General features: G+C 31.8%; 1 protein-coding gene across 1 annotated transcript; it reads left to right on the top strand.

Annotated features, from left to right (window-relative positions):
* Nucleotides 1–3385: 3385 nt before the first annotated feature.
* LOC143573960 (uncharacterized) lies at nucleotides 3386–4842 on the top strand. Its single transcript, XM_077058713.1, has 2 exons — nucleotides 3386–3826; nucleotides 3919–4842. Exons 1-2 carry the CDS (start codon nucleotides 3386–3388, stop codon nucleotides 4840–4842), a joined length of 1365 nt encoding a protein of 454 aa, XP_076914828.1.
* The last annotated feature ends 12050 nt before the right edge of the window (nucleotides 4843–16892 follow it).

The raw sequence follows: 16892 nt of genomic DNA, 5'->3' as shown, positions 1-16892 counted from the left end.
AAAGGTGAGTGAGTTGGGCCCGGCCGGGATAGAGAATTTAAGCGTGTTATTGGCACTTGTTTTGTACGTGTGGAAGTAGGCCCATTGGATGCCTTATCTTTCATATTTGGACCACCTTTTAGGCATAGCCATAAGTTGTTAATTACTTTTTCAAGATAACTCTCAATCTGGATATATTGTGGTCACAAATACAATCCCTACCTTACAACATTATATTATCCTTATTTATTTTAAAAAATATTTCATAATGACTCAGAAGACAGAAAGGTTTAGAATGCATTTTAGTTTTATGAACTTGACTCCAAACTGTAAAATGTATAATATATTGTCTTGAATTCAACTAACAAGAATGTACATCATCATTGAATCAGCTGACTCAGTAATGAGTAATGAGTTGAATTGAAAGTTTCATACGACGTGGTTAGTCGAATCCGAGGTACTAAACTGTAACAAAGTGTTAAGGGTGTATACACCCCTCAACCCCATTCTCCTTATTCGTCACGTATGTGTCACGTCAGCTTTTCTCTCATCATTCAGCATCACCCTTCAACCAAGGAAATACACCATTTTCTATCATTCTCCTTCATTTCATTATTTAATAAGAAAAAAAAATTGATTGGTTAATGATAAATGACCATACTGACTGTCAATACACTCAGGTCACGCATGACCATTATTTTTTGTTTTTTTTTTTTTGGGGGGGGGGGGTGTTGTTCCAGGAAGACCCTTCGCGTGAGGGGTGTCATGTGGCTACCAATAAGGTTACCCACATGTGTATACCGTATAGCCTTAAAAGTTCCAAATCTACCTTAAAACTAATTATTTAAATTTCCTTTTATTATAAACTATCATATTTCTTTAAGGGCATTCATCCATTTGGGTTTTGGTTCCCTCAGTTTGAAGATTTTTTGGTCGAAATCAAAACAGACTGAACTCAAAGTTGAGAAAACCGAATTCAGTTCAGTTTCAGTTTCAAACAACATTTTCAATTTTAACAAAAACAAATTGGACTAAAATGAAACTTATGTTCCTCGGCTTTAACATAATTGATTTTCCTAGAATCGAAAACCTATTACCATATTTGGTTTCGATTTTAATGGTTTCCATTTAATTCGGTTTTCAGTTAAATGCGGTTGGAAACTGAAATACTATTTTAAGTATTCTTTATAATTAATTAAACTTCTTACTTTGAATATTGAATAGTCTATAGTTCACTCCTAGTTTTATAATGGTTTAATTCATTATCTCATTAGTAATAATTTGCATTGATTAGGTATCGTCTTTTTTATTTTGAGACAGAGAAATGTATATGACAATATTTAAAATCTACTTTTAACAGAAAAAGCATTTAACGTTTTGTTAAGTCATGATTAGAGTTCACATGTAACAATAATGTCTTATTCATGCTTGAGATTTATGCCTCTTTGTAATTCTTCATTGATTTCGACTTACGTTATTAAGTATGACTTTATATTATATATACCAAGGATTGTTCATAGCTTTCTTTCATTATAATAATTTCATTAGTATAAAATTGATGTCTATGATACTAAGTTTTTTTAACACCCTTTGCTGAAGTATTCCTTATATTCTTGGTTTAATTGACTTTTTTAAGGTTCACACAAATTTATTATTTTGGACTTAATTAATCTATACATTTTGTATTAAAAACTTGTATTTTAAGGAAATATGTAATTTTATAGGTTTGGAAAGAGAAAATATGTAAAAATCTCTCTCTCTCTCTCTATATGTGTGTGATGCATAAGTAATTACTGAGGGAGTGAGGGGCATCTTTAAAGCTAAGGTTTTTACCCACAGCAATATTATATAAGTGAAATTGAGAAATATACGTTCTTGTAACTTGTAAGTAAATTCGAGTGTATTTGTGATGATTGCATTAATGAGAAATTTTTATTTTTTAAAGAAATAAGAATTCCACCCTTTGCTCCTAAGGGTCCCGGATATGAGTCCAACAAGTGTATATTATTATTTTTTTTATTTTTTTTTACGAGCTAATCTATTTATTCTTCATATTTTGCCTTTTGTCAGGTTAATCCCTGGCATTTGCTGGATAACAGAACATCTTTATCATCACACCACAAGCGATGGGGTAAGTGTATTCTATTAAAAGCGAGAGATCGTCACTGTTCTAAGATCGAATTTGGGTAAGAAAAGATTGGTAAGTGTTATGATCATTTGTAAGAGACACTGCTGCAACCAATCTAACGCCATTAAGAAAAAATAGATGACAAAAATTAAATTTAGGCTCTGTGGTATACACTGACCCTCTTAACTTCACATAAGCACAAAATCACTCATTTTTCTTTCACTCCATCTCACCAAAGAAAATGGTTTAATCCTTTTAACTACGTCTCACCCATATTAATTGCTAATTTAATATATTGTTTTTTGCCTTTTAACCTGTGAAAAACATAATACATGACCCCTTTTTAACAAATATAGCACAAGTGAGGAACAGTTTAATCCATCTTTACAGTAACATGTCATCTTAATTTATGTTTGAGCTAAAGTATACCTCATGGCCTTAAAGACAGATATTCTAAGTACCACAAAAAATCAAGTTAAGTGCAGATACATAACTTATAACTTGACATTATTATTTTGTACATAATAATAACACAAGTGATTTATTTAGATAATATTTAGTAAGGGCATGATTTATTCCTAGACTTTCTTTTTTCTTTTTTTTTAAATTGACAAAACGACTTATTTAAATTATTAAAATTTGAAAATGCATATTTTATAATTACCATTTTTGTCGTTTAATTTATTTATTTATATTCTGGAACGGCTTTTGTCGTTTTATTTAAATCATTATTTTATATTTAAACTTTTTAATAAAACTAAGGCATATAATTTCAATATTTTTTTGACGACCAACAAATTCATTTATCATAATTTCGATATTAGATTTCAAAATAAATTTTATAGTTTATAGTGAATTTTTATTGATATCATATGTTATACTAGTAACAATTGGCCTTCTAGTTTAATGGAACGTAGGTAGACGGTTTAAAATTTGGTATCTTCAAGGTCATGCGTTTAAAACCGGATTCAAATGATTTTTTTTTTTAATAATAATGAATTTCCTCCTTCTCATAAAAACTCAGTGAAGATTGACCGTATTTTCAAAAGTTGTTCAATAAAAAAAATATTTTGTAATTGTGGGTAAAAAGTATTAAATGCATATAATACACAGAAACTGTTATATGCTTTGATCACATGCTATATGGGGCGCGCCTCCTCATTGTCACCCATAAATCCCAACAAATTTCCTGCTTCTTGATTTCACTTTTACATGTCTCTCACTACTAGATCACGTACACCCATATCTTCTAGTGAGAGACTCAAGCAAACAAACAATATGGAGAGGAAGCAAGGGTTTTTCTCCGCCTTAAAAGACGAAGTCATTCGCGGCCTCTTGCCAGTGAGGTCTCGCTCCAAGAGTCCAGCAAGAAACGTGTCCTCTATGTCAGGCCTTCTCTGCAGGAGGCCCAAACAATTAACCAATGGAGACACGTTTGTTGCTAGATCCGGCAGCCTCACTGGCGAGACGCTCGCCCCGTTGCATGAAGGCCCGGATCAAGACGACCCGGGCCTGGGTGATTCCAAACGGGTTAGGTCGGCCATTGGGAACTGGATGAAGGGGCAGCTTTCTAGAGCCCCTTTAATGACAGCCACCATGGCTTACAAACATAGGTCTGATTTAAGGTTGTTGCTAGGAGTAATGGGTGCACCACTAGCCCCTGTGCACGTTAGCTCCACCGACCCGTTACCTCACCTTAGCATCAAGGACACGCCTATTGTAAGCCTGTCTTTTCATAATTAACATCGAAAATCTTCATATTTTTCTTTTTTTTGAAATTTAATATTAGTTTTGGATTTTGTCTGTATTAGGAAACTTCATCTGCTCAGTACATATTACAGCAGTACATAGCTGCATGTGGAGGCCAAAAGATTCAAAATTTAATTAAAAACGCTTATGCAATGGGGAAAGTGAAACTGGTAGCTTCTGAATTCGAAACCGCGTCTCGGGTTGTTAAAAATAAGCACGCCGCAAGAGCCGCCGACACGGGCGGCTTTGTGTTGTGGCAAATGAATCCGGATATGTGGTATGTTGAGCTAGCTGTCGGTGGTTCAAAGGTTCACGCGGGTTGCAATGGGAACCTGGTTTGGCGGCATACACCGTGGCTCGGTGCTCATACCGCCAAGGGCCCGGTTCGACCATTGCGCCGGGCCCTCCAGGGTCTTGACCCTAGAACCACCGCTAGTATGTTCACCGACGCGAAGTGCGTTGGTGAAAAGAAGATTAATGGTGAAGATTGCTTTATTCTTAAAATATGCGCGGATCCGAGGACGTTAAAGGCGAGAAGTGAAGGCCCGGCGGAGATTATACGACATGTTTTATTCGGTTATTTTAGTCAGAAAACCGGGCTTATAATTCACATGGAGGATTCGCATCTCACTCGGATTCAAACCGCGGGTGGAGATGCGGTCTATTGGGAGACCACGATTAATTCAAGTATGGATGATTATCGGCCAGTGGATGGTGTGATGATAGCCCACTCGGGTCATTCGGTTGTGACCCTTTTTAGATTTGGTGAGATGGCTATGAGCCACACCAAGACCCGAATGGAAGAAGTGTGGTCCATTGAAGAGGTTGCGTTTAATGTCCCCGGCTTGTCAATGGACTGTTTTATCCCTCCTGCCGACTTAAAATCCGCATCGTTTAGTGAAACTTCCGAGCTCCCAGAGGGCGAAAGGGGGAAATCAACGCTTATGGTCGCCGGTCATCGAGCAAAGGTCGCAGCCCTGGCTTAAATTTTAGGGGCAGTTTCATGTATCACTCTCTAAACTTGCAAAATGTCATATTCCTAAATCATGATAAAACTTCGGTTTTAAGGAAATATAATATTTTTGTAACTTCAGGGAGCAATATATGAAATTAATCCGATGCGGGGGTCGATGATGGTAGTTCATATAGGGTCTAAGGGTAGTTTGTGATTGACTTTTAACACGTTAGAAGTTACAAAGTAGAAGGTTTAGGTTATTTAAGTAATTTTGCAACTCGAGTCTTCACCGAGCCAAAGGAGGGTTTGGAAGCTCACTTATTAGAAGCAAATGGGGGTTTCATTTTAGTTCACCTTCCATAACGTACACACCACCGTACCATGTCTGTTCCTAGTAATGTTTTACTTCAGTTGTTTATTTTACTAGGTATTTTTGTATTTGTTGTTGGTGTCAATTGTAAAGATCAAAGATGATGGCTCTTCTGATCTATTGTTTTGTGTTTTTACTTTTTACCCTTCTGTAACCAAAATGTTACTAATGTAGGTTTACTGAAAAGTTATAATATTTGTTTATTATATAAATTTGGATTTATTTTGTGAAGAAGATTCTTTAAGGTCCCTTTACTTTTGTAAAAGTTGCATGTTTGGATAGAAAGTTGCTAAGATTGTCTAACTTTTTGGTTTGGCTTTTTGAGTGGGTTCGCATCGTTTGAAGCGAAGCAAAGCGTGTTTGTGACATATGATTACGACGTGGCCACGGGGTTAAAGTGGTTTGTTTACAGCTGTAAGATGGATCATGTGCATTGCAACTTATACTTTGTGCTTTAAACTACGCATTTTATTATTTTATTAAAGTAACAAAGAAAACTTAATTAATTTTAATGTAAGGTTCTTGGTTTGACGGTGTGTTTGGAATAAGATACGAAGATTCAAAGGATAGATGTTAAGCTTCTGAATTAGCCCAACGTACCTTGAGATTCCTTAAAGTGGTAACCATGTGACCTTAAACTTTAGTCATGTGACCTTAAACTTTAGTCATGTGGTCTGGTTTCTAACTAATTCTTAGAAGGTGACTTGTGAGATTCCTAGACAAACTGTAATCTATTTTTTATATACTTTTTGGTTAATTATAAAAAGAATTATTATTTTGAATTTTTTTTTGTTAGGCATCCACTAACCACAGCATCAGCGTAATATCAAATTCTAAACATTTGTCAAAAACCTTCACTTTCTTCAACAACATTAAACATACACAAACCGTATTAAAATTACACATACACATATATATATATAAATCGTGTGTGTGTGAGAATGAGAGAGTGAGGGTGTCCGTGCATCTACAAAGGTAGACTTCTTTTTGGCAAACCTGGTCTACAACGGTGGCGCCTGGAACAAGTTTTATCTAGTGCTATCCACATAATCCGGACCTCGAAAATTGAGGTACGTTATGGATGCTCTTAGAAGTTAAGAATTTAGAATGCTAAATGGTTGTGCTTGTGGATTTATGTCAATATTATCATATTATTTATATCTTTAATAAATTCATATCTACCTTTTTTATTAAAACAATTTATATATACTTTTGAGTGTAGTAGATGAATATGGTAAAACTTAATGAACGATATTTATAGGTTTAAGATAATAAAGAGAAGTAAAAATTATGAATGAATAACAATTTTATTATCACATATTCATTTAATATCCATGGATCCATGGAGTTTTTATCCATCTCTTTAGAAATCGTAATACAAAAGTGTTTTTTATTTATTCTAATTTTATATATTATCTTTTATATGTATTAATAATTAAACATCATATCATTCTTTTGTTAGAATTCGTTATTTCATTTAGAAAAATATAATTACAACTATTAAAATCACTGTGTGCATCTTTTTCGTGATTATGAAAGATAATACACCACGCATTCGTACGAATATATTTAATTAAAAAATAATATTTGAATTTATAAAACCATTTAGTTTTATAAAATACAGTTTTTTTAATTTATTATTTAATTTCTATAACTTAATGCATTTTCTTTTAAGCATCTCGTGATGAGACATGTTTTAAAGCTAGTTATTTATATATAAATATATTGTTCGGATTTATTATTTGATATTTTGACTAATTTTTTAAATTTTATATTAGATTGATGTGCAAGTGGAGACCATGGTCTGAAATGCTGGAACGATGTTTCAAAAAATGAGCATATTTTATTGGAAGAGACATTTAAATAAGGAAAAATTTATAAAATAGCTTTTTTTTGGAGAGAGGGTTCTCAAAATAGCCCTTTTTTTTCAAAATAATTTAAGATTTGAACCGGCAAGACACATTGGGAAAATATAAAAATAATGAGGGAGCAGTCCAAATTCTGAAGAAAAGTAAGGCAGGAGACGGGATTTAGGAAAATAATGAAGGGAAAATCCAAATTATTTTGTAATCTTGGAGCAAAAGTCCAAATTTTTCCAAAACTTTTTCTTTCAAAAAACCGTCTTGAGAGATTGTTTTTTTATATTTCCTACCTTTCCCGTCCATATTTTCAAATTCTTGAAAATATATACTTTTTACAATTATACCCCTGAACCACCACCACCACCACCTTGAACCACCACCATCACCGACACCGTTGGCCCCACACCATCACCACCACCGTCACTATCAGCATAGCCGCTCCACCGTCAATTTCCGTCGCCGGAGAAAACCACCACCACCATACCCGTTACAATTGCTTTGATTGAATCTGATAAAGCAATCCTTTTTTTAACAGATTTGGTTATTTTGAAACACCCATTGTTGCCCATGGAAAGAAAGATAGGATTCTTTGAGCTTTGAGAAAAAGCAGCCAAGAAAACTGCTTTGTGCTTGCTGTTTTTTGCTTTTCAAGAAACACAGGTGTTTCAGAGTCATCAAGCTCTAGTAAAGAGATGTTGCTTGATTTGTCTAGTGTGACTACCACAGAGCTTGGTGCCATTTTCTTGAACTTAAATCCACAATACCTTGATGGGATTTTGCAAGAAAATGGATCAAGAATTCAAGATTGATGAAAAAGATGAGATTTTTATCTTAAAGACCCATGAACCGAATTAGGGGGATAGAAGGGTTTTATGGTGTAAGTCTGGATCTTGATGACTTAAATTGGAATGTTTCTTGACGGGTATGGTGGTGATGGTTTTCTCCGGCGACAGAAATTGACGGTGGAGGCAGCTATGGTGATAGTGACGGTGGTGGTGGTTCAGGAGTATAATTGTAAAAAGTATATATTTCCATGAATTTGAAAATATGGACGGGAAATGTAAGAAACATAAAAAAACAGTTTCTCAAGACGGTTTTTTGAAAGAAAAAGTTTTAGAAAAATTTGGACTTTTGCTTCAAGATTACAAAATAATTTGGACTTTACTTTCATTATTTTCCCAAATCTCGTCTCCTACCTTACTTTTCTTCAAAATTTGGACTGCTCCCTCATTATTTTTATCTTTTCCCAATACTTCTTGTCAGTACAAATCTTAAATTATTTATAAAAAAGACTATTTTAGGAATCTTCTCTCTAAATAATAAATAAAAAATGAAGGTGGGGGAATACTTTATGATGAGGTCCCTAATAATGGGAGTGCTAAATAGCTGTAAAGAGGTTTATTGCCCTTCAAAGTCGTAGTCTTCGTTTTGGGATACTAGTCCCCACATGCTACACTCGTTCATCATTCTATTTATCATCAATTTTGTGTATATAATAACAAATATATTTGATAAAAGTTTATAATAATTTTTGATAAACAAAACCAACGAGTCAAAACAATAATTGCCAGAGAAGTAGCTAAATTTGATACATGTATCTAAAACCACAACGAGAAGCCATAAAACCATTTGACCAAAAGTTTTATAGATTTCCAAAAACGAAAAATCTTTCAAATTTAAAAAAAAAAGTAATATCACTGTTATGGAATAACTAGCAAAAGCTACTTATCATGTCACGTCACAGTCATGTAAACAGTTACACAATAACTAGTCTTCTATTAAGTTACTAGTTTTAGAGCCCGTGTCACATAAGAGATAATTCAAATTATAAAATTATAAGTAAAACAAATAATTACATAGCGTATATGAAAAAAATTGTATTACATCTATGCTTGTATCTATACAATGTGTACATAAATTGATTTTATTTATATCACAAAATAATTTTTTAAATGAACTTAATAAAAAATGACCGTGCAAAAACGTACCCGAGAATGCTTCTTTCTATTGAAAAATTCATTCTCGGTGTCATATATGTATAATTGAAAGAATTTTGGTTATGAACTAATTTCGGAAATAAGACTTCTCATACGATAGTAGTTCTAACCACTTAGACTAAATACAAAAAAGAGCGTCTATATTTATCAATTTATCACCCATCAAAGAAAAGTAGAACATTAAATTGTAGCAATGGATGTTCTTCAAGAACCATGATTTTCTGAGCCACGCCATGAAAAATATTTTTATAAGTTTCAGAGGGTTTCTCGACTTCGTCATAATGACAACATAAAAAACATGTTAACCCATTCAATGTTGTGAATATTTTATTTCATTTTAGCATAGTTTAGCATGTCACGCTTCTCATACAATGTTCTAATTACCATTGAAAGAAAGATTAATGCTGACATAAATATTTCAAATTTGATAAAAGTTAAGCATTGATAGGCATGGGGATGGCGTCGAAAGTGTTCGCAACGTTTTCTTAAATTTTAATAGTTGAGGGGAAAATAGTTAGTTTGCCAAATCCCGAACATTTTGATTATTTTAAAAAATGTATTTAAAAATAAATTTGAAACCCAAATCATGTTTAAAATTTTAACTTTAATACTTTTGACATTTTAAAGTCAACGCTTTGAACCCGTATCAAATTTGACGATAAATCTATTTGCATTCTCAAACTTTTAAAAATACTCAAAATTTTCATTTTTGGCCCAAACAAATTTTTACCAAAATGTACTTAACTTGTACCAAACAATCTATTTACCAACTTTTGACCCATAAAATCAAATTTAAGTTCCACAAAAAAACCCGAAACAATTTTCATTTGAAAAACATGATTTGTTGTTGATTTTTGAAATTCACTAAATATTTTGAATATATGGTAAAATAATATGTTAATATTTATATTTATAAAAGTATATAAATATAGTGTAAAAGGAAAGTGAATAATTATTGATTTATTACATATATTAGGGTATATTAGTTTTAGAGGAAAAAAATTATAAGAATTAACCAAAACATGACAAGTGTCCACATTTATTTTACTTTATTATAATAAGCAGATAGATAGATTCATTGTTTGTATTAACTAAGAAACTTATCGCCCATGCCACTAGGTGCTCGAGAGTGATGCAAGAGTGAGAGTTGAGGAGGCGCGACACCCTTTCTGGTCCGGGCAGTCCTCACTGGTGTTTGCATTCAAGGAAACTATACTCTAAGTGTCCTCATTTAGATAATGTCTAGTGGGTGCTTTGGAGAGGGTAAAAGTGCCCCAAACACTGCCCTGTGGGTTTTTTCGGCTGGGGCTCTTTGTACATTACACCCCTCATTTGAATGTTTTAACCAATCAAATTTATTCCCACAAACTTCAACAAATCACACATTTGTCTAATTTATATTTAATTTAAATTATAATAACCGAGTAATGATTAGTGGGGCTCCATCCACGACATTCTTTTTTGACAAAAAAACCCCGATGATGACATAACATCACATAGCACAAAATACTCCAATAGGGATTGCATGTACTACACATGCTGTTATAGACTTCTCAAAGTTTCCCCACTAATGGGACATGTTCCCTCTTGTTCCTTCGTTTTTACTTCTTATTTCCGTAGCTTTCATAATTCATATGTCCAACTTCAAGTATCAATATCTCGTTATCTTAGCTCTGTTCTGAACATGGTTTGGTTTGTTGCCACATAGAAGTCAAATGAAATGGTTAACACTAAGACTATTAGGTATGATGCCATTTTACTTCCCACTTAATAGTGCCATGCTAGCGTCATATCATACCATACTCCACTTCATTATCTCTTACAATATCATGAAAATGGTCACCAATTCACCACTTACCTCCCTTTTCAAATAAAATAATAATATTTATATTACAATAATTTAATACAACTAAAATTAAATCTTAAATAAAAATAAAGTTGCATTCATTGAAAAAAATAAAAAGAAATAAAAATACTTAATTTAAAACATAAAATAAGAAAAAAAAACGCAACTAAACATATTTGTTGGCGATTTGAGCTTGCAACGCCTCCAGTGCTCGTTTACGTTTCTAAATCTTTAGCTATATTTATGAATAATTCTTTGCTCAAACGAAAACGTTTCTTAAACATTTTTTCGTCATATACCGGATTGTCGTCAAAGTAATCAGCTACTAGGCGCTCGTGACCCGCTTCATGGTCTCTGTTCAAAGCAGCTCTTCTCGTTTTTGGTGTCGAACTTTCGCCCTCGCCGGTTACTGTATCGGCTGCAGCAAACACAATTGTGTGAATAGAAGCGGAACGACCGAACTCGACTCGTCATCGGATGAAAAATCCATCTTTGTTTAGAGAGATTTATAAGTTTTTGATATGGAAAAAAAAGAGAAAGAAGGGTTTATAAGTTTTTTATTATATCTTATTAAAAAAAGAAAAAAAAAGTAACCATTTGACAACGGTTAAATGATATTAAAATAAGTTTTTTTTGTCCTTTTGCTAGGGTCAAAGATCGCATGGCTATAGGAATAAACATTCTCTTCCATTTTGCAATCACAGCGGCAGTTTAAGCGGCAAACTGAGATTCAGAAGTTCACCGCCCTCGGTGCTGATTTGAGCGGGGTGGTGTTCACCGCCGACACCGCCTGCCACATTAATATGTTTATCGGTATAATGGCTTCCATACCTTGCAGCCTAATATTAGCATAGTTATTACATATAAATATTTGTGTCCGGAGTTGGTAAGAAATCACTTTTAACACTTGTAAAAAACACTTCTCTCACTCGTTTTCCAACAAAAATAAGATATTCTTCACCTTTATATTCAACTTTTTTTAAAATATAGCTGTTTGGAAATGCATTTCCAGTACTTTATTTCACTTGAGAAATATAGCTACAAAATAACTTTAAATCTTCAAATTTTTTTTCTATAACTAATTAAAACTTACTAATTAAATTCAAACAGTCATCTTAATCAACAAAACACAATCACGCACTGTCGTCCATAGCATTTATTATATAGTATAACATCATCATATTCAAAGGGAAATAATTTTGATCGATATATTTCTTTTGTTCTATATGAGGTAAATTGTATTTTTTTTATGTAATTTTGTGCTTATAAAAGAACACTCTCTGTATCTACCTATACAAATAAAAAAACATAATGAGGATGTCGTGTCAGTCTTATATTCCTTATTGGCTAATTTTTACGCTCAAATTCTTAATCTTTTTATAGGCATTCTAAAACATTTCATATAAATAAATATGATATATTCTAAAATTGGACAATTCCTAATAAAACAAATAATGTTTATTTCAATTTAAATGAGAAAATATAAAACTAAAAATGGAATTGAAATATTTAGCCATCTCAATTTTAATTTATAAATGTCATGCATAATAATATAAAAAGAATGTATCAATAATAATAATAATAATATGATTTCTTAGATTACGTGTTTATTTAAAAATTAAATCACTTTCCTCAATATCTTAACTTTTCTAAATATCTATATTTTGTAACGTAACAATAAAAATATGTATACATGTATATTTTCTAATTTAAAAAACATTTTCATATGTAAAAAACGGATTTAAACCACAAAAGAAAAAAAATGAATTTAATGGATTTGTTACATTAATAACTAATTAACCTAATATTTATTTCATATGACAAAATCCGGATTGTTTTTACATACTATTCTCTAATCCGTCTTATATATATCAATACAATTTTAATTGAGAATATTACTATTGTAATTGATCAATGTCTTCTAGATTATATCAAGTGTATCACACCTTCATTATTGTAACCTTTTCTATTCAAGTCTCTTCTTTTGATTTATTATGTAATCACATATCAAACATTCCAACGGAAATTAATGTTTCAATGGAATCCTAATCAAATTCTTTTGTTTTCAAACTTTTACAATAGTGACATTGGCCGCGGGTGAGCTTTTTTATTTGTAACTTTTTTGCTAAATTGATAAAAAAAAATAATAACAAATTGTCATATGTTTTCAATTATGACTTATGGTTTACAATAATGGATAAAAACGTGAAGGCGCTGGACGTGGAAATTGGGGTACTGCCATTGATGAGATTGAAGTGCAATTATTTATAAATTTGAAACATATAGACTTGCCACATCTTGTAAGTCAACTTCGTGCATTCATATATTGCTTTAATATTGAACTTTTACGTTTGCGTTATCTTACAACTTATTTTATTAACAATACACAACAAAAAAATGTATGTTTGGTCCAATGCCAGAGAAAATGCATTGTGTGGTTAGAATCATTAGTCCTTTTGCACATTTAGGTTTTTTTATTTTATTTTAAATAATTCATTGTATTAATTTGCACATTGACAAATCCCGTGTAATACACGAGTTCTAAAGCTAATTTAATTAATAATAGATTATTAGTTGCTTACATACATACCAAGCAAATGCTAGTTATCTTTTTAACAAAGGATAGTTGGATCCAACTTCAACAAACAAGAAGTGTGTTTATTTTAAAAGGTGTTTTAAGTAAGAAATTAATTTGTACCCAAAATCTGATACGAATTAAAGCTAGTAGTGGGTCCAAAAGATTTAAAGCGCCCTTACAAGCAGGGAATGTTAGCACCAACAAGAGTATGGTTTGCATCACCATCTCTGTCACTAAATCATTCGTATAATCAATCATTCACATACATAAAAATAACAAATAATGAAATCTAAGTTTTGCCTTGTCCGTTGGTTATTAACTTATTATTCAATGCTTGCGAATAATATCCAATGACAGTTATTCAGGTAGTTGAAAGTTGTCTCATGATTTCAATATTGTATTTCAGCATCCTGTAAGTCAACTTCGTGCATTCATATATTGCTTTAATATTGAACTTTTACGTTTGCGTTATCTTACAACTTATTTTATTAACAATACACAACAAAAAAATGTATGTTTGGTCCAATGCCAGAGAAAATGCATTGTGTGGTTAGAATCATTAGTCCTTTTGCACATTTAGGTTTTTTTATTTTATTTTATTTTAAATAATTCATTGTATTAATTTGCACATTGACAAATCCCGTGTAATACACGAGTTCTAAAGCTAATTTAATTAATAATAGATTATTAGTTGCTTACATACATACCAAGCAAATGCTAGTTATCTTTTTAACAAAGGATAGTTGGATCCAACTTCAACAAACAAGAAGTGTGTTTATTTTGAAAGGTGTTTTAAGTAAGAAATTAATTTGTACCTAAAATTTGATACGAATTAAAGCTAGTAGTGGGTCCAAAAGATTTAAAGCGCCCTTACAAGCAGGGAATGTTAGCACCAACAAGAGTCTATGGTTTGCATCACCATCTCTGTCACTAAATCATTCGTATAATCAATCATTCACATACATAAAAATAACAAATAAGAAATCTAAGTTTTGCCTTGTCCGTTGGTTATTAACTTATTATTCAATGCTTGCGAATAATATCCAATGACAGTTATTCAGGTAGTTGAAAGTTGTCTCATGATTTCAATATTGTATTTCAGCATCCTGTAAGTCAACTTCGTGCATTCATATATTGCTTTAATATTGAACTTTTACGTTTGCGTTATCTTACAACTTATTTTATTAACAATACACAGCAAAAAAATGTATGTTTGGTCCAATGCCAGAGAAAATGCATTGTGTGGTTAGAATCATTAGTCCTTTTGCACATTTAGGTTTTTTTATTTTATTTTATTTTAAATAATTCATTGTATTAATTTGCACATTGACAAATCCCGTGTAATACACGAGTTCTAAAGCTAATTTAATTAATAATAGATTATTAGTTGCTTAGATACATACCAAGCAAATGCTAGTTATCTTTTTAACAAAGGATAGTTGGATCCAACTTCAACAAACAAGAAGTGTGTTTATTTTGAAAGGTGTTTTAAGTAAGAAATTAATTTGTACCCAAAATCTGATACGAATTAAAGCTAGTAGTGGGTCCAAAAGATTTAAAGCGCCCTTACAAGCAGGGAATAACAAGAGTCTATGGTTTGCATCACCATCTCTGTCACTAAATCATTCGTATAATCAATCATTCACATACATAAAAATAACAAATAATGAAATCTAAGTTTTGCCTTGTCCGTTGGTTATTAACTTATTATTCAATGCTTGCGAATATTATCCAATGACAGTTATTCAGGTAGTTGAAAGTTGTCTCATGATTTCAATATTGTATTTCAGCATTATAGTTTGTTTAGTCAGTTCCAAGAATTTGTTTATGGGCACAACGATATCTTCATTTTCTATAATGCTATGCAAGTACCGAGACAAAATTAATCAGAATAACACAAAGCAATGTCCATGTAAAACAGTCTATACAATTGACTTATTACGAGTTTCAAGTTTACATGTTTGTAAATTATAAGTTATCAGATGAAAATTAGTGAAGAAATGTTAAAATCACAGAGGAGGTATGGTTGCAATTTGAGAAGAGAATGGTATATGGAAGAACGAGAACAAAGACAGGGCGAGGTATGAGAGCATTCCTAGCTCGTGTGAGAATGGTATAATACTTTTTACACATATATTATTACAAGTTATATCTTCTCTACCCACAACCAATTTCCACAAATATTAAAAAATAAATACAAGCAAACTAATTATCCCTAAATTTAAAAAAAATCAACAACTTTTCTCTCTTATCTACTTACAACCATTTAACTCCACCATATAATTTGCAAAATATCTCACAGAAATTTAAAAGATAAGCTGGGAATGCTCTAACTATGTAAAAGTACCAGCATGCACGAGGGCAATGTAAGTGCTTTTTTATTTACGAATAACATAGCTAATCATTTTACTTCATCTTATTCCACAACTATTTCACATTTTATCACATTTTAACACATTCTTTTTTATTTTTTGGATGTAAATCGTAAAAGTGTAAATCTATGGAATTTCTAAAAGTGTTTTGAATCTTGTTCTAAAAGTGTAAAGTGTAAATCTTTGAGATTGAAGGTGCTTGGAAACAAGTGTTTTGAATCTATGAGATTTCTTTCCTCAAGGACGTCATATTTATTATTGCACGTGTGTGCCTGTTTCTATCCATGCATCCACCTCTAAGACGGTCAAATCCGGAATTTATTGTAATGTTTTTATTGCTATTATTATTTGTAATTTCAAAACTAAGTGAATTCTCTCGTATGTCTTGGGACTTGGAACAAAAAAGAATATACCAAAAACAACTTTCATGCATGTCGTTCTCATACCATATTAATTTCCTTGACGATGTCAGATGGATCTTTGCTATCAACAAGTATCACAAACCATAATTTGACAAAGTTTATACATTATACTAGTCATTCATTAAAACATAGCTAGAAACATGACAATGATGCGAAGTAGGGGTGCTCTTCAGGTTAGTTTTTCGGGTTCTGGGTTATTCGGGTCGAGTTGTTTGGATTTGAGCTCAAAGCAAATTGACCCAAAAAACCGACCCAAATAAGTTCGGGTTGTTCGGGTCGGGTTTCAGGTTTAGGAAGTAAAAAAATATTCACCTTTAACTAGATAATAAATAAATATATCCATTTTCCAAACGTTTATAAAACCATAGTCAAATCAAGTTCAACATACAATTATACATACATATTCAATTATAACAAAATACAAATCCTTCGAGGACACTTTGGATTGTTGTACTGTAGATCACAATATTAGTTATTGAGTAGTATAGAATATGACTTGTCATATGTAAATCTCTTTTTTTCCCTAACGAAATGTGAATCTTTCAATTTTTAAATATTACTCACATAGTTAATATGGAATAATACAAGATTTAATAAAATAAAATATTAAATAATTGTTAAAAAAACTCAGTAG

This window comes from Bidens hawaiensis, unplaced genomic scaffold (assembly GCF_021521415.1).
Source record: "Bidens hawaiensis isolate Kalapana, Puna unplaced genomic scaffold, B.hawaiensis_p1.1 tig00026781_1, whole genome shotgun sequence".
NCBI lineage: Eukaryota > Viridiplantae > Streptophyta > Magnoliopsida > Asterales > Asteraceae > Bidens > Bidens hawaiensis.
Note: the sequence above shows the minus strand (reverse complement) of the source record. Positions and strands in the feature narration are given on the sequence as shown.

Excerpts from the sequence above, each read along its gene's own strand:
- LOC143573960 (XM_077058713.1), top strand. The coding sequence starts at position 3,386 with ATGGAGAGGAAGCAAGGGTTTTTCTCCGCCTTAAAAGACGAAGTCATT. Across the intron at positions 3,827-3,918 it reads GCATCAAGGACACGCCTATT|GAAACTTCATCTGCTCAGTA; the intron begins GTAAGCCTGTCT and ends TGTCTGTATTAG.